This window comes from Lepisosteus platostomus, chromosome 18 (genome assembly GCF_059453375.1).
Source record: "Lepisosteus platostomus isolate fLepPlt1 chromosome 18, fLepPlt1.hap1, whole genome shotgun sequence".
Taxonomy (NCBI): Eukaryota; Metazoa; Chordata; class Actinopteri; order Semionotiformes; family Lepisosteidae; genus Lepisosteus; species Lepisosteus platostomus.
This window is the reverse complement of record NC_142628.1, coordinates 4,297,461-4,325,424: the sequence shown is the minus strand read 5'-3', so window position 1 is coordinate 4,325,424 and position 27,964 is coordinate 4,297,461. Positions and strand designations below refer to the sequence as shown.

Sequence of the window (27,964 nt, the reverse complement as noted above, 5' to 3'; positions counted from 1 at the left end):
AAAATTTAGGCTTCCAGATGACCGAACTTGTTAATATCCTCACTCTAAGAACAGGTTGGGCTGTCTGATCCAGATGCAACTCCTGTCAACCAGGATTTCTGCTGGGAGCAGAGTTGGAATTAGTTAGCCAGGGCTCTCTATCCACTCTCATTAAACAGTAACTCCTGTGACATCCTGTGTCCCTGTAGGCTCTCAGTGATGTCACTGAGGGACATGCCACACTGCTCCAATCGGTGCTGGCTCTCCTGTAAGGCAGTGCAGAGCTCTCCCTGGGCAGCTCCCAAGTGGCTCCAGTGAGCCAGGACAATCTGGGTCAGTATAAAAAGAAAAATGCGAAACAATGTTAAAATAAATGTCACAGAGTGTTTGATGAAATATGATTTCTACTGTATAAAGCACAAATCACCAACCAGAAAAATGTTTTCTGCTCTGTATGAACAGAATAAAGCAAAATAGTGCACCTTTACTCCAGGATGAATTAGGTCCAGATCTTTCTGATCTCTTCCTATTAAAAACCTGTGGAAAATATTTGACGTGAAAGCTGTTGCATGTTAAAGAGACCTTTAAGCTGTTTATACATGTAGTAGAAAACAGGGAGCGGACAGAGGAAGGTTTTAACAGCTCAGCACACTGGGAGCTGAATTTGAATTTCAGTTAAATTGAAGATATTGCAATCTCTTAAAACTGGGTTCTGCAACTGAGAAATACAGGCATTAGGCATTGCTAATACTTTTTGTAGACTGTATTCCATAAGCTGCTTTGACTAGGAAAGAAAGTACTTAATAATCACAAGACAAAGTCTGTGACCACCACGTGCAGCAGGAGAGACCACCCTCTCTCTCGAAAGAAGGTCATTCCCAGATCACAAAGGGAAATTAGATGCAGACACCTGTTCCAATATTTGTGTGTCAGTTTGGATTTGTTTTCAGAGTTCAGCCAAGGCCATCCATCTGCAACACCCTTTTCTTTTTGTTCAACATGATATATTGAGGCCAATCAACATGCTTTTGTATTCCAGCTTCATATTTTATTTCAAACCAATTTCTGAAAAAAAGTTTGCTGATTCTCCAGGAAAGGAAGAATTGATTCAGAGATTTCAGCTTCAGCTGTCTGTAAATAAACATGACATAATGGTGAGTTTGTGATTTCAGAAATACATTATCTGTAATGAAACAATGATAAATTGTCCTTGCTTCAGTTGAAGCATGACTGCATTCATCTGCATCTTTTTAGATTAAAACCTTTTCCCAATTCTCTTCGGATTCCTGGAGAAATGTCTGGAGCTCTGATTGGATTGATCCCATATGTGATCTTCTGTCCCTGTTTTGCGGGAACATTGATTTCTAAACCCCCCTGGTGGGTTTTTCTAGAATTTTGTAAACAATCAAGCAGTGATCGGTTATGCTAAAAAAAGAAAGTTCTTTCTTACAGACCAGGTGTGGTTTCAAACGAGACCTGGCATACAGGAGTGAATAAGAACACCCTAATGCTCCACTGATGTACTAGAAGATTTCAGACACAGGAACATGGGATTTTGAGGAAAGCTGCACAGTTTATAGAGCTTCACTGGGTTACCTTACCGGATGTTTCACCATCTGCTAACCAGGCCTCTGTGCCCTCTCAGGAGGAGCCTGTTTCCGACTGTCTGCCTAGACAGCAGCCTTTCCTAGGATCTCACTCTTGTGAGGGCCTCTTGCCTTGGCAGCTCATCAGTGATTTCCGTTCCTTTGAATTCAGTCCATTAACATTTAATCCCTGGGTTGTTATTACCACAGCAAGCAATTATTAGAGCTTGAGTGGGCAGCTCTTCACGGAGGGAAAGGCCCTTTTTTACATCTGCTTTTTATGCTTGAACACGTTACTGATCTTCTGTTTGGGTTCCAGGGCTGTGTGATCGCCATGGCAATGAAAAGGCTACAACACAGGCTCGTTCTGCCAAACCCTGAGTCAGGATGAGTTAAATGATAACACCTCCAATTTTCCAATTTTGAAATGAAAGGCTGCCAGAATAGCTGTGTTGTTAACAGTGATTCATGAATGGATGTAGTTTAGTGTTTGCTATGGGTTTGTGGCATGATACACCTACTGTAGCCCTGGAACAGTAATAAAGAAGGCATAAATCATTCTAGCTTCAATTAGCCCAAAAGCCACAGGGTGGGGTTAAAGTCTGTGTGGTTTCCCTCCACTACCACTAACAATGACTTAAACATTTACAATTTTATCAAGGTCTGTACCAATATTTGCTCAACCATAATTTCAATCACATATAAAATGCCATGCCGTTTTTTTACTTTAAAGATTGCAATTAACTCTTTTTTTTTTATATAACGGACCATTTCTTATGCTTCATACTTTGGAACCACTAATTATTGTCCTGGCTCACCACCCAGGTACTGCAGAACATCTCCGCTGTGTCCACCTGTCGAATGCGCACTGCACCAGGCAGGGACATGGGAGGCACATGTCTCACTGATGTCTCCACAAGTCTGCAGGCACTTGACAAGTCAGGCTACTTTTCCACCAGAGGGAGAGAAGGTCACGGCCAAATACTGCCCACATCACCCTGTTGGCCATTTGATCATTGTATCTTCCTCCAGGTTGGGCTGTGGGCTACAGGACTCGACCCGCATTCGGAACAAGTGCTTTTACATGCTTTAAAATTATGATTCAACTCCAGCCACTCTGGCATCACAAGGCAGAGGATAGGATTCCTATTCAGAGTGTCCAATCGAGCCTTTCTAGTATTTGCTGTGAAACCATCATTCTCAATCCTCGATATCATTGTGGAATAAAAAAAAAAGATTATAAAGGGATATACGTGCTTATTTTACAAGTGAAAAAGTATAAACTAGTAAACTTAAGGTAAAATAAATTGGGGTTTTGGGGTCATCTCAGACTTTGCCAGAAAGAAACACACTAGTATTTCTTATTCTGCTCCCAGTCTTATTTTGAATTGGGTAATCTTTCTAGAAAGAGTCAGGTGATACCTCTGTCTACGTAGCCATGGAATGATCACTAAACTAACATTTTGTCTTTAATTCAGACTTGTAGCTCAAGCGTCTTATTGTTTTCCTTTCTATTTCGGTCTATCCTGAACATGACCTGCATGGTCCCACTCCCACCAGGGCATGTGAAGGTCTAATCTGTTGAGTCCTGGAGCCTTATCTGCGGTTTCTCTTCCTCCCCTGACACCTCTTCTCAGAGAGAACTCCTCCACTCCAGACCAGAGCCATCGGCACTTCCTCGGGTGTATTTGTGCTTTCGACACAAGGCAAATGATGCTCATTGGAAGCAATACATGTCAAAAACGCCTATCAAACAGGTGAACACACACTTTTAAAAAAAATGCATCTAAATTTCACAAAACTACATTTTTGGAAGTTATGTTTCAATTATTTAAAACATCTGGAGTTTCCTTTTCTTTTACGTATTTAATATTTTAGGACTGACAGGAATAAGTAAGCTGAGCAGTGTGGGCCAAAGCATCACAGAACCGAATTTCACCCTGCTTATTTATTAAGAAAACTGCAGTTAAATCAACAAGCCCTTCCTTGTTTTTCTAATGAGGTGGAATGCAGTTAATAACACAGAAGTGTTAAAATACATTTAATAAGAATGATTCGCGAACTGACTGAATCGGGTTTTGAGACAATATTACCCGTGAAGGAGAGTCAGAGCAGAAAGCCCTCGCTCCCACGCCACATACACAAGGAATCTGCGTTAGATATTTACGCTGACACTAAGGACAGGAAGGAAGGAGGATCTGTTCAAGGGCATTGGAAATGTTCACAAACACCCTGACGCCTAAACTCTCTACCTTGGATGTTGTTCCTTATTGTTTAAAGATAGTCCAGGCTACTCTTTTTGAATTATTTTTCAAATGTGTTGTTTTAATGCAAAACTATTCCCTGAGAAAGCTGTGAAAGTTCAGAGAGTTGTTTTAATCATGCCCAAGACTTTCTTATTGATCATTAGGGGAATTCTATGCAGCTTCCTTTCCTTTATGATTTAGCGCAGTGTTTAACATTTACTATCTTATTTCCGGCTCATGAATGGCAAGGTTATGTCGCTAACACTTTTAGAATCGCTAATGAAGTGCAGGAGGTAATTATGTTCGTGACAGTATCTTTGAATCCCATTCAATTTCAGTTTTATTGCATTAATGAAATCAGTAAAGAATGGTACTTCCTTCCTTTGATTATCCCCCTTGATTTATTAAAGTCATAACTCTTTGTATGTTCCCATTTGCCCTTTGTTTAATATCAGGGTAGGATGTGGTTTTGTAGACATACCATGAGTGCACAGTGCTAAGCTTTATCTCTCTAGTTAAAATTTACTTTCTTTATCAGAAGTTATATGGATGAATGTAAACAAGCTATTTCAAACGAGCAGTCCAGATGATTTGCAGTACAGGTTATTCAATTTCTACCGCAGTTTCGTTTTGATAATAAGAAATGAATGCTAGCTGAAGCACCACATTCACAGTATATACTGTATGCTTGTTTCTGTGATAAAATATCTGCATTTTAGTGCGTGTGGCACAGACACACACACCATGAGTACTTACAACTGTTTTGAGAGTAGTTTTTTATGCACAGCTTAACTGTGTTGTCAGCAGGAGCACCAGACTTAAAAAAGCAGACCCTCAGCAAAGCCTGACATTACCTGTGGCTTCTAACACTGGAATCAAACCACCTGCAGGACTGGCATACAGCTGTGTTTGTGTACCATCTCTCTCCCTTTGTCTGCTGGTCAAGGTCAGAGTTAAACACCTGTTAGTATGAGCTTAACAGCTGTACGTGTCTGAAACCCTTTAGCCATGCAAATCAGGCCCCCGAGCAAACAGCTTTCAACACTTATTCTTGAATGAACTTCTCTCACATAGATTGCTGGGTATGATCTTATTTTGTCAGCAAATTATCTCCCTTGTTTCTGTGTCAATAAACACAGAGCCAAACTGCCACGGCAACAGGGCGAGGAATTATAATGAGTTCATGGGCCTGCTCTTAACCACTAAGTGCTATAACTGACTCCTTCCCCCAGTCCCTGTCTCTGCTTCTCTTGATCCCGTCACCCTTTCTCTCACTGCTACGGTCAAAAACCAACACTGCCTTTGATTTATTTCAGTCTCCTACCATACTGTTTCCTGTATAGTGCTCTGCCCTTTCTTGACAACATGTGCATCTACCCGGCTCCTGGTCCAAGCCTTTGTTCTCTCTAGGCTCTACCAATGCGACTTTCTTCTAGTTGATTTTCCTGCATCACCTGCTCATTTCCAAATCATTCAAAATGCTGCTACTTGCTTAATATTCTCCATGCCTTGCTTTTAGGAAATCCTTATTCTTACCTAAAGGCTACTTGATAGCTCCGACTGTTCCAGCCTCCAGTCCCTCTCCCTTCCTCACACCCTGTCTCATCCGCTTGTCTTCTGCTGGTCGCTAGGCTGTTTCTTCTTGGCTTCTTGCTCCGTTGATTCTGGTCCTTTGCCACCCCTGTAGTGAGACAGGACACTATGAGTCATCTGGGCAGAATATCTTGCTGCACTTTCTTAAGATCCACCTGTTTATACCCTAACCTTTAAATGATTTATCATTCTAATTTCTTTTTTTCCCCTTAATTTTTTGCAAACTTTTATTTTCAATTATTTAACTTGTTTTGCCATTATAGTCAAACTGTTGTGTTAATTAATTCATGTTGTTTATCCCTCTTAACTATATGTACAGTAGTTTTACTCTCTTTAATTGTCAGTTCCATTGTTCCCTAAATAAAGTAATAACTACTGCTGATTCACACGACAGTTACAGAAATTGTAAAATGTAATGTAAAGAGGATTCTGCTTTTCCTAATTAAGAGCTTAAAATATTTAAGTGTATGTCTAATATGTTAAAACTGCATCTGATTTGTCATAGTAAGGAACCAGTCAGTACTTGGGGATAACAAGGGATGGCCTGTTTGAACTTTGCAGTATCTCAGATGCCTCACTCTAAGAAGCTGCTGTAGATGTGAGACAGATCTGCTCTTATTTTCATCAGTTTTATAAGGAGGCTACCGTTTGTGCACATGCTGTTTTATCAACAGAAACAAATCATTAACATTTATCAGCAAGAATATTTTAAAGTTTTATACTTGCACATGTGTACACATCTATACACACATCTATATAAATTGTATCAGGAATGCAATCTATGTTCAAACAAATATCCTGAACTTTGCACAGTCAATAATGTATTGGAAATTATTTTGTCTGTAGGTTTTAGGGTTCATTGACAATCTGTGTATCTGTTTTAAGGCTGGCACCTCTCAGATCGTCTTTCAGTCTGAAAATGAAAAAGCAGGACTGAAAAATGACACTGAAAGGTGTTCTTGCTTTAAACTGTCTCTGACCACCTTAAGGGGAACTTCTGCCCGTTTTTGTCACATATTGTCAAATATAGTTGGATTGTAATTGTTATTGTTAAGTAGGTGTCAAAGTCTGGACACTTTATCAACACTTAGCACAGCCCTTCAAGCAAACCCATCCATCTATTTTCTATCTGCTTCTTCCAATCCAGGGTCGCAGAGGAGCCAGAGCCTGTCCCAGCGAGTAGCACAAGCAAAGTGGGGTTCACACCGGATGAGACGCCAGTCCATCACAGGGCAGACAGACAAACACAGACAAGCACACACTCCACTAACACCAGGGCCGGTTAACCTGCTAGTATGTCTTTGGACTGTAGGAGGAAACCGGAGCAACCAGAGGAAACCCCATCAACACAGGTGGAACATACAAACTCCACACAGACAGCGCCCCAGGTCCAGAAATGAACCCAGGACCCCAGCGCTGCGAGGCAGCAATGCTCACCACTGTGCCATCATGCCACTATTTCATGTAAACCACCTCCTACAAATTCATATTTCAATGCTCTCAAAGGGGCTTTGGCTGAGGTGGCAGAACCTGTCTCAGTTTATATAGCAAGCACGACTTGAGAGCCAGCAGGAAAAGCAGAATGATGTTACCCTGATAACAGGTGTTGTGAGTTTAAGTAGAGAGGTGGGGCATTCTCAGGCGTTCTGTTTAATTACGCTTCCCATTGTCTTCATTTCCTTGGTAGTGAGGCTTCTTTTCTTTTTTCTGTTTCCCACGGATGTGGTTGCCACCTCTACATAGCTGAGGCGTATTTGCACAATAGTTAGAATAGTTTCTGCAAATCATGCAAGGACTCATGAAGGAATACTTGTACGCAATGCCTAGTGAAAGCACTGTCCCTGCCTATACAAATAACCTGGCTTTCATAAAAGTCTGTTCAACATTACAGACTGTCCAGAAAAATGCCTTGATTTCAAGTCTGTGTGGTGACATACTGCAGATACAGATAGGCTGAATATGTTCAGATGGCTGTTGTGGTGTGTGAAATATTTCGGCCTGTTTCATCTCTTGCTGAAAGCATGTGTTGTACAGGTGGACAAATGGTGCATTCCTATCAGAGCCTATTCCTGTGTGTGGTCAACAAGGGTGCGTTCTGACTTCACAAAAGGCTGTTTATATTGTGGTTTCCCAGGAAATAATGACACCCTCTCTTTTTGAAGGTGCACAGCAATTAAGCTAAAGTTTTAGTAAAAGCCTCCTGTTTCCTCCCACCGTCCAAAGACATGGTGGTACTGTAGGTCAACTGGCTTTTTGGGAAACTGGTGCTGGCATGAGTGTGTGCTTGCCTGTGTCCGTGTCTGTGTGTGATCTGAAGTGGACTGGTGTCCTGTCCAGGGTGTATCCTGCCTTGTGCTTGTTGCTGCTGGGTTTGACTCTGGCTACCCAGCAAACCTGTGTTGGTTAAAGCAGTTAGAAAACGGATGCTTGGAATAACATCTTCTCCAAAACATTGTACAAAATTGAAACATCATATCGTTTTAGATATCTGCACTGGTCAATAAACATACTAAAAAGACTTCTTCTTTTCCGTCAACAGTTATGGAGGAGGGAAATTAAATTATTATTTTTCAGTTATACATTAAATAAAGTCATTCTAAATCTGTAAGCTGAGACAAGTGGCCCATCAGGCTGCAGTTTATCCCAGTTTCCATGGCAGGAGACAGACAGAGGATGACTTTCCACCTGTCAGTTCAGCCCTGGGCATCTGCCCCAGCAATGCTTAAACATTCAGACAGAACTGTACAAAATGAGCAGGATTTGTCTGGACATAGAAAAGGTGGAGCAAAATACTTTGTTTAACAGTAAGACTTATTTGTTACTCAAGACTATTCCACTTCCACCATAGTTCTGGTAACAAAAGCAGGGAAATGGAGAAGGCAATAAATTACCTGAATTTCTTCTTAGCATTGACATTTAACACCTACAGTGTAAATATTCAAGAAACATTTCTCTCAATACCCGGGAGAAGCTGAAGTGAAGGGAAGCAAAACTTTTCTGTCTTGTGTCAAAAGGAGGCAGAGTTTGCATACCATTTTGGTGTGGCACAGTGAGCAGGGTGTTGCTCTTAAAAACCTGGGAAACTGAAGCCGCAGAAGTGCTTTCACTTGGATTCAGTCCACACCTATTACCCAACCTCTTGGCATGGGGACAGACAGTGAAAGAGATTTGGAACTTTTCAGCTGGTTATGTCTATGGCCATGGGAATAAGACACCAGCAGGCTGTTTCAGTATGAGGGAGAAGACCCTGGTGATGCCTAGAAAGGTCAGTGCTGAGATGAACACAGGCTCTGACACAGGGGAAGGGCTGTTATTTGAAATGCTGCAAGTGTGTGAAAATGAAACTCAAGGAGGATGAGTAACCATGGGATGGTTCTAACTGAACAGAGAATTGTGTGTAACGACTTTACAATTACATGAAAGTGGCAAATAATTACAGCGCATTATTGCATGAAATTAAATTACCACTACCGATGGGTGAGCAAAAGTTTTGTAATGACAATTAAGGAATGTAATCCTTTTAATAGTTTTGGACAAGGCAATATTTGGACAATGTTTTTAAAAAGTGCAATCCTTTCAATGATAAAATCCATATTAAATTATTTTTTTATCCATGTAACAAATATTCATCCATTTTCAGATCCTGCTTTATTTTTAGAAGGTTACAGTGAGCCGGTCACCAGTCTCGTGCAGGGCACGCTCTCGCACACACACGGGGGAATTCAGAAGTGTGCACTATCCTCTAGTGCATGGCTTCAGACAGGGGGAGGGACCCGGAGAAAGGCCATGCAAACATCCAGACACCTTGCAAGCTCCACACAGAAGGCACCATCAAACAGCAGCGCTCACCACCATGCCTCCAGACAGCCGGTCTCACAAATGTGTTTACCAGTAATTCCACTTGCACAGTTTAAAATATATATATATATTGAACCTCTGCAGGTGATTTAAAGCAGGAAATAAAATGCAAACAGCAGTCATTAATTCTTAATAACACCAATTAGACTCAGCATTGCTCAATCCTGTTGGGCGTACTTGTATTTGGAATGTCATTACAGGTTGCATTTGCATGTGTCTGATCCAGTGGGATTACAGTAAATTGTTAGGAGAAGCTGGCCAGGTGATGAGATGAGATGACTCAACGGAGCCTTAGTTCAGCAACAGGTTTAGGAGAATTAACTATGAACAACCTGCTTTAATCCAAGCTGGACAGGACCTGACAAAAGGAGACAGTCAGAGTTCGTACTTGCAGAGACATGGAAATACTGGAATCGCCAGACCCACTTGGGTGGGGGTGGCTAAGCCCCTGGACACTGACCTGTAGGCTGGGATTTTGTAAATAATGGAGAACATGATGCTTTAGCAACTGGCTCAGCTGTTGACAGGAGGGTTTTTGGAAACTACTGTAGATTAAAGGGAGTTTTCCAGGTTTTTTGGTTTCCCAAGTGTGGTTACCGGGGAGACTTTCACAACTTTGTTTTAAGGGAGAGGAAATGTTTGTCCTGTAAAAAGGCAGCTGTGTCATGGATATTTCATCAGGTAAATGATGACATTTGCTTCCACTCCTGGGTTAATGGTAAACCACAATTACAGGGGCTTGTTTCCATACGTGGACTCAAGTCTCCTTGTTAGCACTCAATCCCTGGCATGTCGGTCGAAGGTGAGGAGCCAGACAAAGGGCGATCCAAAGCACACCCCGACGCTGGCCCCGTTGAGACCCGAGAGATCCCTGCCTGAATCAGGAAGACCGGGAGCCACCCTAGAAGCAGTGTTCACCGGCGAGCTCCTGGTGGCCGGGCCACCCACATGCCCCGTGTGACCACATGGCAGCTCACCATGGGGGGGCATGGGGGCCAAGTGCAATGCCTGCGAGGAGATGGGCATGGGCAGGGCAGATGCTACTCTTCAAATACCAAGACACTGATTTGCTCGAGGCAACAGGTCCGATTTAGTCAAACTAAGTATTCAGCATATCCTGCATTCATTACCTTTGATTCTTGGTTCCGTCAAAAGGGAATGATTTAGTCCGTCCTTGGGCAAAGTGAAATTTCTGTCTAGGAACATGCAGGTCAGGATCTTCTTTGCAGTGCTTTTTGTGTTACAGCTCCAAACTTCTTGAATCCTGAGTCTTCATCAGTCTTGTATTGGGAAATTTGGTGAGATCATTTTCACCTGTTATTTGAGAAACTGTTCTTATGTATTACGGAAAACACAAAACCAGAACACATCTAAAAGTGACCCATAGAGCATTTAAAAGGGTTTAAACACAGCAGGACTGTAAGACTTCATCAGCTTGATTCTACCATGGGCTTCTCCGGAAGCTACAGTGTAGTAACAAAAAAAGGCTTTCATTAAAGCAGACTTTTGTTATAACTGAGCTACCCAATGATAATCCAGAGATTTACACCCTGGGGAATTACAGTACTCTCTTAGAAGGCAAGCCCAGTAATTAAACAGAAACAGAGGTGTAGTGCAGAATACATAATTATGTAGCACTGCATAAAGAAATATTAAGACTTGGCAGCAGACAGGATATGTCTTCCTGAAACGGTTTTTCCAAAAAAAAACCTCAATCCCAAGCAAAGTTCCTAATGGAAGCCACACCTTGAAAGACAAACAGTCATTTTCACCCATGACTCATTCAAAAGAAATCCAGAAGCTATTTCTGTACCTTGCGATAACGTGCCCAGCAAGAGTCCAGGTAACCAACAGTCAATTCATCCAAACAAAGGGAAGGGTTTCTCCCCCCAAGAAGCTGCTGGCAGCTCTGCGGGTCTTTACCCAGGGCCTCTGCTTGTGCCCCCACATGGCAACAACACAGCCCTCCCCAGTTCTCTGGATTCCCTGTTGGACAGACCTTCGGGAAAATCGAAGCAGCATTTGATAAGCACTGACAAGCCCCGTGCTGAGCTGAGGGCCTCTTGTTTGTAACTTTGATCATGTTCCTTTCTTATATGATATGATAAGACAGGTGAGAGGCTTGTTCTTTAGCACAAAAACAGTTCACAAGGAACAACAAGCTCCAGGAATCTAATGCTTTGTGAATGTTTATTGAGTATTTAAGTACTGTCCACTAAGTTTTGGCTTAGCCTGCCCGGTGAAGAGGTAGCCCCCTGGCCACAGGTCGTCGAGGAGTCTGGGACCCCGGTTCAGAGAGAGGACTGAACCCAGACGGCTGCAAAGGTGGACATGGGGTGTTGGTCAGACAAATGTGACCAATGATGTGAGATGAGGCGTGTGCAGGAGTGATATATAGACAGAAAGTCAGTACTGATTGTAACAGCAGGCTGCGATTGACCAGTCTGTTGCTATCCCTCCACAGCTTCAGTTAAAAACTTCCAGTTCTCAACAGGGCTGTTCAAAACAGCCTTCCACAGGCTTAACCCTACTGACTAAACGTTCTGATTATCAGTGCCTACAAGGGGAAGAAAATAATTGTAATAAAGTAATTAAGTAACTATAGTACATAACTACTCTACATAAGGTAATCTGTATAGTTTGGAAGGAACAAAACCCAAAGGTCTATAGCACTTAAAAGAGGTTTTGGAAAACTTTTGCACCGATGGAATTGCATTTCCAAGGGTACCAGGTGTGGTACAGGTTTACTAGTTCAAGATTTTACAATCCATAGACTTCCGTAGATCTTACAGTATGTCATTCATAAAGAGCCTTTGCATGCTGTTTCAAGAATAATTTAATGTGTATCTAAAAGATTCATAAACAAAGGAAATGTATAAAAAAAAATAATGAAAACTATTCTTAATTTCTGCAAAGAAAGCACCTGATTCTGCATATTGACTACAGAGTTAATAGTAACAGATAAAAGCAAAAGCTAAAATAAAAGCCTCTTCCATCGGGGTCTTCGTTTCCCTTTGCAGAAACCTGTCCTGTACAAATTCTGGGCACAGAAGCAAACAAAGTGAAAATCTCAGTTTTGAAAATAATCTCGAGGGCTTTTTAGCTCTTCAGGAGGCTCAGTGATAAAGGCCAGTGAAACAGTTTCTCTTCCGCTTTCTTGTAGCGACCTGTAGGAGGGGTAGCATTTAAAAAGACACAGTATCGTTCCCCCACCCACAGACCCAGCCTCCCCCAGACACGGCCTGCTCAGGGAGCGCCTCTTTCCTGCTGCTCTTCATGGGTGAGCCGCACCAACGCCAAGCTGCTTCTGCAGCTCAAAGTGCTGAAGGCTCAAGTGGGTGTTTAGAATTTCTCCCACGGAACTGGAACACAATCTGGCTGCTTGTCAGCACTGGCTTCCGTGAACTACACACCCTCTTTTATAAAGTAACCTTTTGCTTTCATGAGCTGGGACTCGGGATAATGAAGCAGACCAGTGCATCTGGCAAACTTTAAAAGCCTCAGAAGTAATGGACACCACAACCTTTTTTCTATTGTGTTGGGTGTTTAGCGTTTTAGGATAATAGATTAACGAGTAGACTCCCCACTTTTTTCTTTCTTGACAAATAATGTTCAGTCAGATTCCTTAAATTAAGTTATAAAAATATTGTTGATATTCTTTTCTGTGTCTTTTGCTGCCTCTTTCTAAATTCACCTTGAATTGAAACAGATATTTTCCTTGAGTCTCCTTCAACAGGACAGTGTCTCCTTCTCCTTGGGGTCAGTTTGTCACGGAGCCAGTCCTGGCAGGGTACAGTCTTTGCTGCATCGTTTTGTTTTCTCTCTACAGCTTCAAATTTGTTATGAAAACTTTACTAGTTAATATTTGGCTGACATTGCTACCTAAAGTGGGTGGCACAGTGCAGGAGTGGTCAGTATGGCTGCCTCACAGCACTGGTGCATTGCTAAGCACACAAGTTAAAAAGGTGTCTCTATTAGGTGTTGAGAAAATCCCCTCGCCATTCTCCCTCTCTGTAGTTGTGAGGCATTTAATATTAGATAGTGAAAATATTATTTTCATCTCACACACAAAACGGATGGTCAAAAGGCCTTTAGTTCCACCAGTTTACAGGTAAGTCAGTCAAGAAGAGTTAAGTAAATGATCCTGTGAGCCTGGATAGGTGGCAACAATAGCACATCGTGGGCGGACAGAATTAATAGTGTTAATTCTAGGTGATGAACCCAGGGAATTGTGACTCTCAACTGTGAAAACTGAACTGAAAATCTTCAATGAATTATAAAGATGAAAACCCCCCCAAAAAATTAATTCCTGGCTATTTTATATAATTACATTCCTACAATTTATAATTATATAATATTATACATAAATAAACATTGTTTTAAAATATTTAATGTAATAAAAACTTTGTTTATTTGGTACTATCCACATCTGCAGAACAAAAAAAAAACAAGTTTTTCAAGTTTCTGAAAATCCAGTTCAATTTTCAATTTTGAATGTGGATATCTCCAAACTTATATTATCTAACATCTAATATTGTCTTAATCCAAAGGGAAAAGAAAAAATATCTTTACAATTTACCTGTTATATTTGTTACATGTTCTAAGGTTTTTGATTTGTGTAATTAAATAACTAAAATACTAGAATTAATTTTACACTTTCCATTTCATTTATCACCCAAAATAATTGTAGCTGGTGACTCTTCCAATTGTAAACCAACATCTATTGAATTAAAACCAATTTTATCCTTTTTAGTTGTAGCCAAAAACAAAATATTTCAGTTAATATTCTGTCCTTTTTGCAAGGACAGCTTGGAAGAATCAAGTGTGGTTTCTAAACAGCGACAGAATCACTAAACCAAAGTAATAATTCCTTTTTAGCATTAACTGCTACCTTTAACTGAAAGCAACAACATGTTGAGATGTTTGTATTGACTCGGTTGCATACAGAGCTGGGAAATAGCCATCTTAAATGCAAAGAAAGAACCAAACTATTATGAAACTCAAAGATCGCAATGCCGTAAAAACATAAAAAAAGAAGCTCCTGGCCATCTCATTATAAACAAGTGCATCTCTGAGCTTAGGACGAGCCCTGTCATCCACACGTTGGTAATCTAGTCCATGTTATTTGTCACAATATACAGTATCCTTAGCTCTAGTGGCAGTGCAGAACTGCTGTGGGAGCTGATTGAGATGCCGAAGCAAAGCACTCTTGATATGCCGCACAACATCAGCCTTGCGACCTGCAGGACAACGTTTAGCTTGCACTTGAGCTGAGAAGGGCACACACTGGTCTTGACCTTGGAGCTCACGGGCACATTGCAAAATGGCAAGTTGGTATGGAGACACTCTTAAAGGTTTTCATTCCTTCCTTACTGGTGCGGAATTCTAGGTGGCATGCTGAACAACAATAGACAATTCCAGGTTAGGAGGGCTTTTATACAGTACAGTAAATATAAACACTATAACTGGAGGTTTAGAAAAAAGCATAGCTTGTACACCAAGACTGAACTCACTTATGAGCTCTGTTAACCTGTCTGACAGGTCAGGGATTCATTACAAATAATCACATAAGGAAGTAAGATAATTATGAGGTCAGATTATTATCTGGGAGTTTAAATCCTGTGAAACACCTGTGGAGACGAGGGTGGGATTGATGGATATACAGGCAGGGCTCTGGTCAGCTGCGCCTGCCCTTGTTCTCGACCTTTACCAGGGGCTGACTCATCTCTTTCTGGCCTCTTCATTGAAAGGCTGGTGAACTGGAAGTGACATCATCAACTCGGCAAAAATACAATCTCACACCACACATGTCCTCTGTTGCCGTCATCTCTTCACTTGCATCCTGGCTCTCGTGTGTATCGGCTTTCACAGCTTTTTTGTCTCTTTCTCATCGGACTGAACAAAAATCCCCCAAACCTCTGCCAGTCATACTGCAGTCTGCCTGGCACCTCAGTAGTTAAATGGTCTTTAATAAAAAAATATCCCATTGTGAAATTCTATGGAAGCTTATTTCCAACAAAGGACATGCCTCTCATAAATAAGTTGTCGAAACTCCTATTAGATAAAGAAAGGTTTTTATAGAAAATCCCCCAAAATTAAAGGGAACTTCTCTGGAGCAACTTCATGATAAAACATACTTAATTCAGAGCCAGTTCAGTTGCTACTGTTAGAATAAACATCTCCTGAAACAGTGAGTGTTTAAAATCACACACATTCCTCCACATCTCCTTGTCACATTCCCATGAAATCCAGAAATAGAGCTGTTTCCCCTAAAAGCAGGACTGCAGGAGCCTGAGGTCTTGAGTCTTTCCCAGAAAGAACATCAAAACTGCAAGTCAGACCCAAACCTTCAGTCTGCGGCAGTTGCTGTGAATTAGGTAAATGATTTTTTTTAACCTTTTTTTAACAGACAAAAAAGATTAGAGGTGTCTATTTAGGAATTCAAACTCTTGAAATGAATTGCCCCAGTCAATCCAGGTTGACATTCTCAAGATCACGAATGATACAAGATCTTGGGGACACAAAATTAGATTTGGGAGTATTCAGAAAACACATTTTTATGCAGAGAGTTATGGAGTTCTGGTCTTCATGCGTGTAAACAACTTGATTGGACTTTTGCCCATTTAGGTCAATAGCACCAGAATAAGCTGCATATCTTCCTTGCAGCTTTTCAAGCATTGTTGTTTTAGGTGTAATTCATCTGCAATGGCCAACATGCCTTTTGTTGCAGATTTGATCTTAGGTCTTTTTAACCGGATCACCTGACTGAAGTGGCAGAGAGATCTTCAGAACATGTATTTACAGGACTGGATTGTGATTAAAACTTACTCAATATCCTCTTTAGCATATCAGTAAAAGTCTAAGACTTTTATTGGGTTTATGATTCCCACACTGTTGGGACTTTCGGCTAGCAACAAGAATATGTCTGAGCTGCACTGAGTGTATCGCTAGTTAATGTTAACTGAAGAGGTCCCAAAGCATGAAATTGTGGGTTGATGTGAGGATTTATTTTGAGATGTGTAGACATTTGAGTAGGATGTTTGCACTTCCTGCTGAGAAACTCTTGAGAAAGGAACCTTCTGGATACATGAAGGTGTGGAGTGGCGGCTGTCAATCTTGTGAATAAAGCCTTTCGGACCAGAACTCTGACTTTCTGCTCTCTCTTTGCACTGCCAATACAGCAGCTATACTGTTGTTGCATGATGAGCACACTATGCCTGATCAAGTCTTATTTGTGCATTGAATATTTTCACCATTACCTCTTTGTGTCCAAATCCTACACTTTTAAGTAGACAGCCAAGCATTTTCATCACCCTTTTTAAGGCTTCTCCATACAGTCTAAATAACGAACACAGAATATTGACATAAACATTCATACTGCTTTATCCAGTCCAATATGTTGTAGTTGATATATTGTATAAAATGAACAATCCTGTTACTTTGAACAATACAGCTTCATGTGATTACAACCTCATCCTCAGCAGCATGTTTCAAGCAGTTCTGAGAAGTGCAGTATCCCTGCTATGTTCATGTACTGTAAATCCGAAGGATTTGTAAGAAAGGCTTGTCAAGAGCAATATTCCTGGTTTATCTGTTTGAACTGGTCACAACGCCCTCTCGCCCCACCCAGATGTGCACACACGGCAGGTTAGGAAAGCAGTGCAATGATCAAGTCTTTAAAAGGAAAGCTTTCCAAGGGACACTGGGTCACGGGTGACTTCAGGCAGTTGTAATAAAGAGCTCTTTGTGAGTGAGTGAGTCACTGTTCCACTCCCTGAGCTTCTAGCTGCCTGCTTGACCATATAGACTGTAGAGGAGAAGGGGATTTCTCATAAAACTCTGAGAAGATACAGCTGTGGCTCAAGCCCTTAACACACCCACCCAACTAGTAACACTGCACAAGCACAGATACCTTCCCAATCTCGTCATCCCTCGGTACGAGAGTTATGAAATACAGCACTGGTACAATACAATCTTGAGGATAGGTCTTTTCCTCAGCTCTCTCAGACGGCGAGATCATCCACATTTTCCTCTCGTTTGTTTGTTGTTTTTTTACATTTATAGATATTTAGTCTCTATGCTTATTTGTTTACAATTAAAGTGGAGCAAATTTTGGACTGAAACAAAAACCAAACCATTACAAATAACCGCAACCTACCCTTACCCTTTCCGTTTAGAGCTATGCAAGCTGTGTCCTAACCCACTTTATCACAGGCTAATGAGGCCCTTCGTTATTCTGGCCAGCCACAGATCTACCTGGAAACAAAAGAGATTAATATGGAGAAAGATGCACAAATGCCACCCATTTAGTTCCCATACCAGTAGAATGGTTCCATCCACTGCGACTTTCATTGCAGGACGAGGGGATTCTTTTGTTGAAAATGGCTTATTTCCTTCTCTTCGCCCATGATGATCTGCAGTACTATACGACTAGTACAGATTTATGAGTGGCAAGTGGTTTCCTCATTTAAATTCACCCCACTTTTTGTCTGATTTAAAGGAATGGCTGACGCATCGTGTGGTACGTCCACCTGTCCGCCAGTCAGCCACCCCTCCTACAGAGAGTAGAGGAAATGCTGTGAGTTAAAAAATGAGTGTCTGCTGTCTCACCACAGTTCTGAGGGTAGGACTTCCCAGCCCTTGTCCCAGGACACCAGATTCCATTGAATTTCCTCATTATATTATATTATTATGATGTTATTATAAAGCATTGCTTTTTACACTTTGTTAATTGCTTTTCGGCTCTAAATTAACATGGAGATACTTGTATTGTCTTAAGAGCCGTTTTAAACAAAACGAATTTAGTAAATAGAAAATTTAGTCAATGTTCAATGAATGTGGAATGCCCAGTTAAGCTTCTGAAATGTTTATAAAAGGTGATCATTAATTTCACTAGAGTTATAGTGCGAAATTAACACCTTAACTTGCACCAGGATCGCTAGCTTCACTTGTCGTTTTTGCAATTACATCTATGCCAATGTCAGTCGGGAAATAAATATAATTAATGTTTCTGCTAAATTGTGAGGTGGACTAATGGATATGAACTACCTTACAGCTTTCAAGATTTTCAAAAAGCATTTACTGTCTCAGAAGAGGAACTGTTTAACGGTACATAGGCGCAAGTCCCTGCTGTCTGACTACAGGGGTGTGTGCGAGGTGGGACAGTGCATGTAATTTGGTTGGCCAGCAATGTAAACTGCTATAGGTGCATGAGCAAACCAGATCACATGCATATATTGCTAGAAATGGAACTTGTTATTGTAGTTACAGTATAATAGTTAAATCCTATTATACTGTAAATATTACGAACATTAAACTTAAATTTTGTGGTCTGACAGCGAGCCTTTGGACTGGTCATTACACGGCTGTACCAAGTTCCCACTATCTTATCGACCAACTGTAAACAGCCATGAGGTGGCAGTATGAATTCAAGCAGCACACAGCTGTGAAGAAGCTAGAAAGAACGATTTCAGACATGTCCATACATGTAGCGGATATTTTTTTTTCACCGCAAACATAAAAAAGTCTAATTTCGTGGCTCAAGAGATTTTCTTGGATAGAGCACGTTGTTCTTGTAAGATGAGCTATGAAACGCGAATCCTGTCCATCATTATTTTGCAGATAAGCGAGTGAGCTGTTGGAACCATTATACACTGTATTATATAATGTACTATATATACCGTATTATAATAGCATAGTCATTGACACTGTTGTTCATGGCAAGATGTGTGCATACACAGTAATTCATGCGTTTTACTGAATCATAGCTCTGTGGGTTTGTGTCTCAAAGCATAACACATAATGTTAGACTAATAAACTGAACCTGAATTATTTAAAAATGCTTTCCTTATCTAGTTTTGAGAAGCAGTTTGTAATTGTTCAGGAAATATTAAATGTTTTTACGTGTACAAAGATAGCATGGTGACACGTATGAACAGAACAGAACATAGTAATGTTAGCCACATTACTGTAGGTGACGGAAGAGATCGATCTGGCTCTGAGCGAGATTCAGACACACTACTGACTGCTGAGACACTTTATCAAACTTGCTAACAGACCCAGGGCCCATGCTTATGAAGTATTAGTTGCAAGGGATGTAGTGCAGGTTTAACAAATATATTATTGTTACTGTATACGAAAGAAAGATTGTAAGTTGTTGTTTTTTAAACGAAACAGAAATGTTTGTTATTTCGGAGTAGCCTAAATAAACACCAGTCTGCAAACATGATTGTACCGGTAGTACAATCCAAACTTTCGCATTCCTCGCAAGATGACCCTTTCTTAGAATTTATAGTGGGAACGAAATCTGTTCATTACGTTACTACTATACATTAGCTCACACTGAGATCTCACACGGCGTGATTATCGTGATCTTTGCGCACCGCCAATTTCTGCTTCGTAAATATGTCCTTTCGTGGCAAAGGTTTCACGATTTTAATTGCATAGCACTGTCCTGGTGTGGTTTTTGTAAAGAACAGGATAATAATCATTATTGGCAAGGATTTATAGTTCAGAACTTACTCTTCTGTTTTTTATGTTATTAAACATTGAGATCAATGTGACCAGACTTAGGCTACAACTAATAAAAGTTTAGTCTTGATCAATGGCAGTAAATCATATTGTAATATATTATTCATCTCCTAGGAACGGAAAAGGTTTCTACCAAAGTTAAATCAACACATTTATTATTTAATACCTTAAAACCTTTTACAGTTTCCCTAAAACAGATAAAACCTTCACATTTTACTTACAAATGTGCCATGGTATCGTCGAAATGTATGTAATGGGAACAGTGGGTTTTTTTTTTGGGGGGGGGGGGGGGGCTTTTTCTCACATTCATTTTAAGCTTTACTTAAGTGTAGCTTCTACATAGGTGTGCACTCCGACAAACGTAAGGGCGCATTTTTATCCAAGTCTGTATTTCGCCGCAAACCTCGCCCTACCCCTTTCCACCTACACTGATTACTCAAGTAACTGGTGATGCATTCCTGGTGACGTCGGAAGTAGGGCGGGCGAAGAGGAGTGGGGCATTATAAAATTTCTTGGCTTCGCCTTCATTCAACAGCGTGGAGACCGGAGAGCGACGCGGGCGGAAAAGCGCACTTTCTCCGGGGAGTTGTTGGGGCGCATTCGAGCAAACTCGGGATCTATACTGTTATCTGTGGACTAAAAGTGAAACAAGGAACGTCCCTGAGAGCGAACTGTGACTATATGCTTTTAAAAATGAAAATGTCGGCAGTCGAACTTTCCCAGGTTTTAAAAGAAGGGGAGCTCGAAAAGAGGAGCGACAACCTCCTTCAGTTTTGGAAAAAGAAGACGTGCGTCCTCACGACGGACAGCCTCAACATTTACGCCGACAGCCAAAAGAAATCCAGAGGCAAGGAGCTCAAGTTGCAGTCCATTAAGAAAGTGGACTGCGTGGAGCGGACGGGCAAATTCGTCTATTTCACCATTGTCACTACAGACAACAAAGAGATCGACTTCAGGTGTACGGACGAGGACACCTGTTGGAACGCGGTCATCACCATGGCTCTGATTGACTTCCAGAACAGAAAAGCCATTCAGGACTTCAAATCGCGACAGGAGACAGAGATCGCCTCCCCAGGACAGCATGAAAGGCGAATGGCGAGGTCTCCCTGAGAAGTCCGCGACAAAAGACCTGAAACAAGTGGTGAGTAGCTCAAGACTCAATACCATTCATACTGTACATGACTAGACCGGTAGTGAACCGGTAATACCATTCATACTGTACATGACTAGACCGGTAACCGGTGGGTAATGATCTACACGCTGCTTAGTGCATCAAAAGTTGTAAAAATATACTTACAGTATGTGAAAAGATGTGAATGGCTTATGTCAAGTATCCCTGCCTTAGAGGAAGAATGGGTTTAGAATAATACAAAGTAAAGTCTTGACAGAATATCGGCTTCTGTGTTCTGCATTTAGAAAGTCTAGAAATGTGTACTTGATTGTTTGATTGTATGATTGTTGATTGATAATGCGTAATTACTGTTGCATACTGACTTTTTGCCACTAACGTCTACAGAAAAGATATCTGGTTCAGTGCGTGAATTGTAACCTAATTTGTTTTATTTTTTTATTTTTTTGTCTAGAATTTTAAAGTGGACCATGAAGAGTGCTTGGACCAAACGAAGACGTTATTAACAGGTCTGAAGATGAAGGAATGAGAAGGGCGGACACGTCCTTGGGGACTTCCGATACTGGAGCCGCGTGTGCCGGGCTTTTGAAAAGACTGAAGACTGCTTACCGAAAACCAAAGACTGAATCTAAAGACTCTCAAAGCTTCAGCACAAAGCTTTGGGTGGCTGAAACGCTTCGCAGTATCACATGTGTGTTAATTTATTTGTTGCAAGAAACCTCTTTTTTGCATATTCGAATTGTTTTAAGTTATTTGTATTTTAACTTGTATTTATTGTAATAAATATGATTTTAAAAAAATGAAAACGAATAGGTCCTTATTTTTACCCCCCTTGGGATAAACGGATTTTGTGGCCACCTCTTTCTCCAGTAACAACCATTTCAAAATACAAACACCAAACCCAAAGCCGTATATAAAAGAAGCTTTCACTAGGCTAACAGCTGAAAAAGTGGATGGGGAGAAGTGCAGTCTTGTGATGAATCTTTGTACAGAATTGGACAAATCTGGATTTTTTACATCACCCGAGTTCTTAAAAGGAACTAACTTCCTGCCCCTCCGGTGGCCTCTGTCCCCAATCCTTTTTTATGGTGCCAGCGGAGTCTTGCAAAACTAATTGGATTAGTTATTAGTCACTCTTACAAAACTAATTGGAACCCCTGTTGCTGAGGAAAGACTATGGAACTATTAGTGTTATTTTGGTTGAACACTGACAACTAATTTTACTACATTTATGTAGAAATAACTTTTTTATACAAGATGGGTATTCTGAGGTGGTGATTTTCATATATACAATAAGTTTGCTAAACTGTGAGATTCAAATCTGTACTCTTTATCGTGCACAACAGCCAGATGACATCTGAAATGCACCAGATGCTGTTTTGTCCTTTTCAAAAGAATCTGTTTCAGAAAGGTAGGATTCTAGAAATTTAGAAAGGAACACTAATTGTACCTTCTGCATGTGATATATATGCATCTTGCAAATAAATAAGTATGGAAGCTAATCTGTCAGTATGAACGACCTGGAACACAGCTGCCTGTGTAAAAAATAAAGAGTTTTAAACATAGTAAAACAATGCTTACAGGAGATTCTGAATTAACAGATTAATATGTAGTTACAAGGCAAACAGCCAATCTAAACCTAACTAAAAGTGCTGGGGCAGTCAGGTGATTTCCACCTTTATAGCTTTTCTCAGAGATCACAGCTTAGTCACTCCTGATTCATTCATCAGGTAATATTTGATCTGATAAGGATTGCAGTTCCTCTGCTTACTTTTTTAGGAGGGATCCAACAATGCCTTTGAAGGTGGTTTTATTATTGAGGTAGGTCAAAGCTTTATAATGGTTATAACTGATTGTTGCCATGGTGATAGATTGTAAGAATGTGGAGAATGTGGAAGTTACTAACTATCATATCCTGTCATCTACCAGGGCACCATTCTGCAGTACACTGGCACCCCCCTTGCTTTAATTAAAGCAGCAACACTTGTCCCACTGTGCAGTGCGGGTTTATAGGTACAGGAATGGATGTGTGAAGAGTTGAGGGGAAGTGACTCCTGGGGACATTTTTTTGCAGGGACTGTTGTATGATAACCTAGGCAAGATCGGCGTGGTGAACGTCTGACGACTGGTCAAAACAACAAAGCAAACAAAGAGTGTACCCCAAATTAGTCAATGTTCACAATTCTTTTACCACTTCTATGTGAAACTTACATGTATTCAAAAAGGCAAAGACTGAAACAATGATATAGCAGACAACAGCCAGGTGACTATCATTCATGTGGGCTTGGACAAAAGATGTAAGTAGGGGTGCTTAAAATTGATGAGTTGAAATCCATTTAATAAATATTCAAGTAAGTGATATTCCCCAATTATTTTTGTCCTTTTCCCTCAACACACTATGTCAAACGTCCTATAATAAGCACTCTGGACTTTCTGTTGCAGATGAACCTTGAGATTCAGTTCCGTTATATTTCACTGTGAATGAGCTGTAGTGGTGCAAACTGGGAAAGTAACACATTTATCATAACTGGTGCATAAGGTGCTAATAAACGTACAGAAGGCTGCGTCAGATTTATGTTAAACATAAATAAAGTTGACTGGCTGTAAAACTGGCTGGAGAGTGGTATGCAAATAGCATTAGGTATACATTGTATAACTGGGACCTTACAGAGTTTACACAAGGTAATTGTGAAAAAGTCAACACAAGTTGAAAACTTCAGCAAGGTTTCATCAAAATGAAACCACTTTTCTAAACATTTTTTCGATATTCTAATACCAGCACTCCTCATCCTGTTTTTCTTCCACAAGAACACTTTCAGCTGCTGGATTCCAGCCTTTCATGTGGCTGTGAAAACGACAGCAGCCATGACAATATTGACAACAGGTCAATACAGGTCATATAGTTATGGCTCCTCATATGTAACAGAAAAATAAAGACTGACGATAAATACATACAAAACACTTCATATTCTCCAGTAATTATTTTACCATTAGAAAATAGATATCAAGATCAAAAAGGTATGTAGTTGGAAAACTTGCTTTGGATCTCACATTTCACTTGGTTAAAACACCCATGTGACATCTACAGATTCTTTCACAAAGTACTAGAAACCCATCCTTTCTTGTTTTTGTCCTAAGCTGTCCTCTCTGTATGGACCACATTTATATTTGTATTCCGCTCACAGTGGGGTTTTCTTCAGGATGAGAGATGATGTTCTCAAGACCATGTTCTACCTGAATCACCTCAAGTCCTAAGTGTGGATTGAGGAATGTGTCACATGGCCAGAGCTCGGAGGTGAGCTGGGACCTGTCCTCACCCGTCAGCGGAGGGCTCTCACCCACACATCGTAATCAGAACAACCAAGATGCACGGTACACAGCAGCGTCTTGAGCAGCCATTATCACATTTAAAGGCAAATTTCAAAGAAAGGCCGCTGGTAATATCTGACAACTCATTACACTCAAAAAAATCGTGAATTGCGATTTGCTTGGTTTTCTGACCTTGTACCTGACACACTATTTCATCTGAATAATGTGAGCAAAATGAAATATCCTTCTTGTTTTGGTTTGTAGAACTTCAAGGCAGAGGAAGACTGTTTTCACCCATCTACCCATTTTCTAACCACTTTATCCAGAACAAGGTCATAGGTCAGGCAGAACCTATCCTGTCAAGCGCCAGGTGCAAAGCAGGATACATCCTGGACAGGACGCCAGTCCATCGCAGGCAACACACAAAGAAGCCCATTATTCTACCAATAGGTTTTTGGACAGTAGGAGGAAACTAGAGCACCCAGAGGAAACCCACGCAAACACACTGAGAAAGTCCAAACTCCACGCAGATAGCAGCCCGGGCCCCCGTGTCACAAGGCAGCCAAGCCAGCCACCACGCGACCATGCCGAAATCACAAGGCACACATCTATTTTTATGTCATTGCTAATACTGCAAAATGGCAAAATAAGATCAAATATTCTTTCTTGCTGTTGCTTTATTTGAAAAACGGATCACTTTCACTGTACGGAAGACACCCTGCTACAGGCTGATTCAAAATAAACAGAAATTATCAGGAAATAATTCTGAGGATTAGGTGTTTCTACAGAAAATGTGGTTTCCTTTACAAGTGCTAAAGAGCCATGCATTGGTTGAACCAATGCAGTACTTAGTACAACACTATTTCTTCTGAGTTTAGCAAGGAGGCCTATTCAGAAATGTCTACGTAGAATTGCTATTTATATTTGGAAAGCACGTCATAAAAATATATCTGCAAATTGCAGGTGCAGCTCGGCCATCAATAAATTAGGTGATAACATAATGAAATGTTTTCCACTGCCTGGATGAAACCATAGAGGACAGTATTACATATATCTCTATGCATATTCCTTTTGAAAAGGCAATTTTCTGCTATAGCCAGAGGTTAGAAGTACAAATACAAGCTAAAATAAAGAAATGTACAGTACTACTAACAGACAGGAATAATGGCAAGTTAACTGTGTAAAGTACTATAGTTTTGAACTAATACAAAAGGTTTTTGTCACATGGTAATTTTTCACAATAAGCTTTTATGGATATTAATGTTTCTTCATACTTGCTCAAAACAAATCTAGTTGAGCTGTTTTGTATGATAGTTCAAAAAGTAAGTGTGAAGCTGAAAATGTACATGGCTTATTTTGTTAAAGGGTGGTGTAACTTTTATTGCTGACAGAAAAAGTTAATAAAATCATAGTTTTGGGTTTTGGGACGGTAAGATTAGTTTTCCCATTTGTGTTCTATGCAGTAATCTTTTCCACAGGGGTATGTCTCCGTGACAATGAGAAAGGTTCACAGAGTGCTTGTAAAATGAGCTGGTACCCAGTCAGTTCTGAACCGCGGAACAGGCTTTGAAGTAAGATCTGGCTATGAGCTAATCAAAGGAGCTGCCGATGTGAAGAGTTTTACTGGAATATGACAGGGTTAAAAATAACCTGTATTAAAGTTCCCTGTTCTTAACCACTTACCCTTCACCTCCATGTGCTTGGTGAATGTGGCAGGAGCAGACTACCGCAAAGCAACACCAGCTTTACACTTCTCCTGCATCATGATCAGACAGCCTGTCAAGTGCGACCCTGAGGCTCTCTGGTCTAACCTCTTCTTTAAGAGCTTTCCCTTTGTTCCCTTGAAAGACAGATCGACGTGAAGCATGGTGTGTTCAGAATCTGGTACAGAAACAGCCATAAAATACGGCCCTTTTTTACGACGGTTTTTTTTGTGTGTGTGTATACAGTTCACTTTTATTAGGTGGAAAACACGGGGGGTTGAATTAACACCTGCAAAGAAGATTCGTTGTCAGTGTTGACATATCTTTCTCTTAGCGATGCTACAGAGCAGGGCCGCAGCCAGGAATTGATTTTTGGGTAGGCCTATGCAAAAGTGGGTGGCCCGGGCTCTGACTGACCGTCCTGCCAGCATAGGGGCACCCCTCCAATTTGCACTCCAATCTTCGAGCGGTATAATCAAACAGCCGAATTAGCGGCACCTTTTATATATACAAACTGTTCCTCTCACACACACACAGGTTGAGCAACAATTACCTAGGCTGCCGAACGCTACTGTGCCACGGCGGACACACACAAAAACAATCAGTACCTACCTCTGCGGTGAGGTTTTGGCCTTCTAGACCAGACGCAGGCGTCGGGGTTTGGAATTGAATATGGCAATCTTGTCATTGTCTAGAAAGTCGGCAAATTCCCGTTCAAATGACAGCTAGTTTGGAAAGGTGTCTCATGTGAGGACTGCAAGAGGTCATTTTCACTTGTTGCTTGTAACAGTCCGAAGTATTTCGTATGCCTGCTTTTAGATTGTTCAGTAGTTTTACGAGTTACTCTGAAGTGAATATTTTGTTGCAAAACGCAAGATTCAAAATGCGTCCGAAACACTGTATTTAAAATACCATCCGGGGTTTACCTTGCCTTTAAATATTCAGCGGACTTTGCGTAACTTTCCAGAAGAACGTGCACGCACGTATGGGTTTCAGAGCTTGGAGTAAATGCATCCCAACAAGGGTAATAAGTAATAAGTGAGAATAAAAACTGCGAAGGTATTAAAATATTAAAGTATGAAGATCTTGTTTGATCCTTCATGGTGCTTTTAAACTTGTATGAAACCCACGAAATTTGGTATTCTATTTTCGATGCCAAAAGACACCTAATTTGGAAATTCAAAAGCAAATCATGTAACGCAAACAAGGAAAAATCTTAAATTACTTTGGATTGATTGGGTATGCCTAGGATCAATCAGGGTGGGCTACGCCCCTGTACAGAGCAGCAACAGAAAAACAGAACATTAGGATATATAGTTAAGTGCAGAATTCAATTATACAGAAATTATATCAAACTTGTTCAATGCATTAATAGAACATGATTTACAATGAAAATAAGATATTGCTGCTCCAGATTTGTTCCATATAAGAGTGATAAGGTATATTCCCAGACGTTATGTAATGTCTTCACACTGACAGGTGAAATGACTCTTTTCAGTTTTAAAAAAGGCTACAGGGGTACCTGATTCAAGTATACAGTCTTAGATAAATTCAACCCAGTGGATTTCTTCAGGATCAACAGTGAAACATAACTCTGAGGACACAAGTGGAGACAACAGGGAAATACGTTTAAAATTGAATATAGGACTGGAGCAGCCATGTGGTTGAACTTGGTATCCTGGGACCCTCAGGAAACAAGGGGACGAGATTCTTAACTGCCTACTAACAAATACAAATGCAAATTTTGCTCCTCTTGAGAACTCCCCTCATTTGCAACCTTTCCAAAACTTTTTATGTTTGAAGTTTTTGCAGAACAGAAACCCACAGATTCCCACCATTTCATCAGTGCTGTTTAATCCTAATGAAAGTGATAAGAGAGACAAAATACGTCCAAAGTACTTGGAGAGACTTGTTTAGCTGAGGACAGTTAGGCTGCCCAAACACTTGCCCCCCACCCCTCACTAACACAAGGAGTGAGCTGGGGAGTTTGTTGGCTTTAGATGGGGTGGTGGTGTGTGAGAGATACGTGGA

At 40.7% G+C, this 27,964-nt stretch overlaps 1 protein-coding gene and 1 long non-coding RNA gene across 2 annotated transcripts; one reads left to right on the top strand and one right to left on the bottom strand.

Annotated features, from left to right (window-relative positions):
* Positions 1-11: 11 nt before the first annotated feature.
* Positions 12-26,683, bottom strand: LOC148645468 (uncharacterized). Its single transcript, XR_015928186.1, has 3 exons — positions 26,546-26,683; positions 5,348-5,492; positions 12-308 (listed from the first exon to the last, which is right to left on the bottom strand). It is a non-coding gene; the product is annotated as an uncharacterized LOC148645468 (long non-coding RNA).
* On the top strand, positions 20,310-21,727 carry phlda2 (pleckstrin homology-like domain, family A, member 2). Its single transcript, XM_088611473.1, has 2 exons — positions 20,310-20,933; positions 21,376-21,727. Exon 1 carries the CDS (start codon positions 20,474-20,476, stop codon positions 20,900-20,902), a length of 429 nt encoding a protein of 142 aa, XP_088467599.1. The 5' UTR covers positions 20,310-20,473; the 3' UTR covers positions 20,903-20,933; positions 21,376-21,727.
* Positions 26,684-27,964: the final 1,281 nt, after the last annotated feature.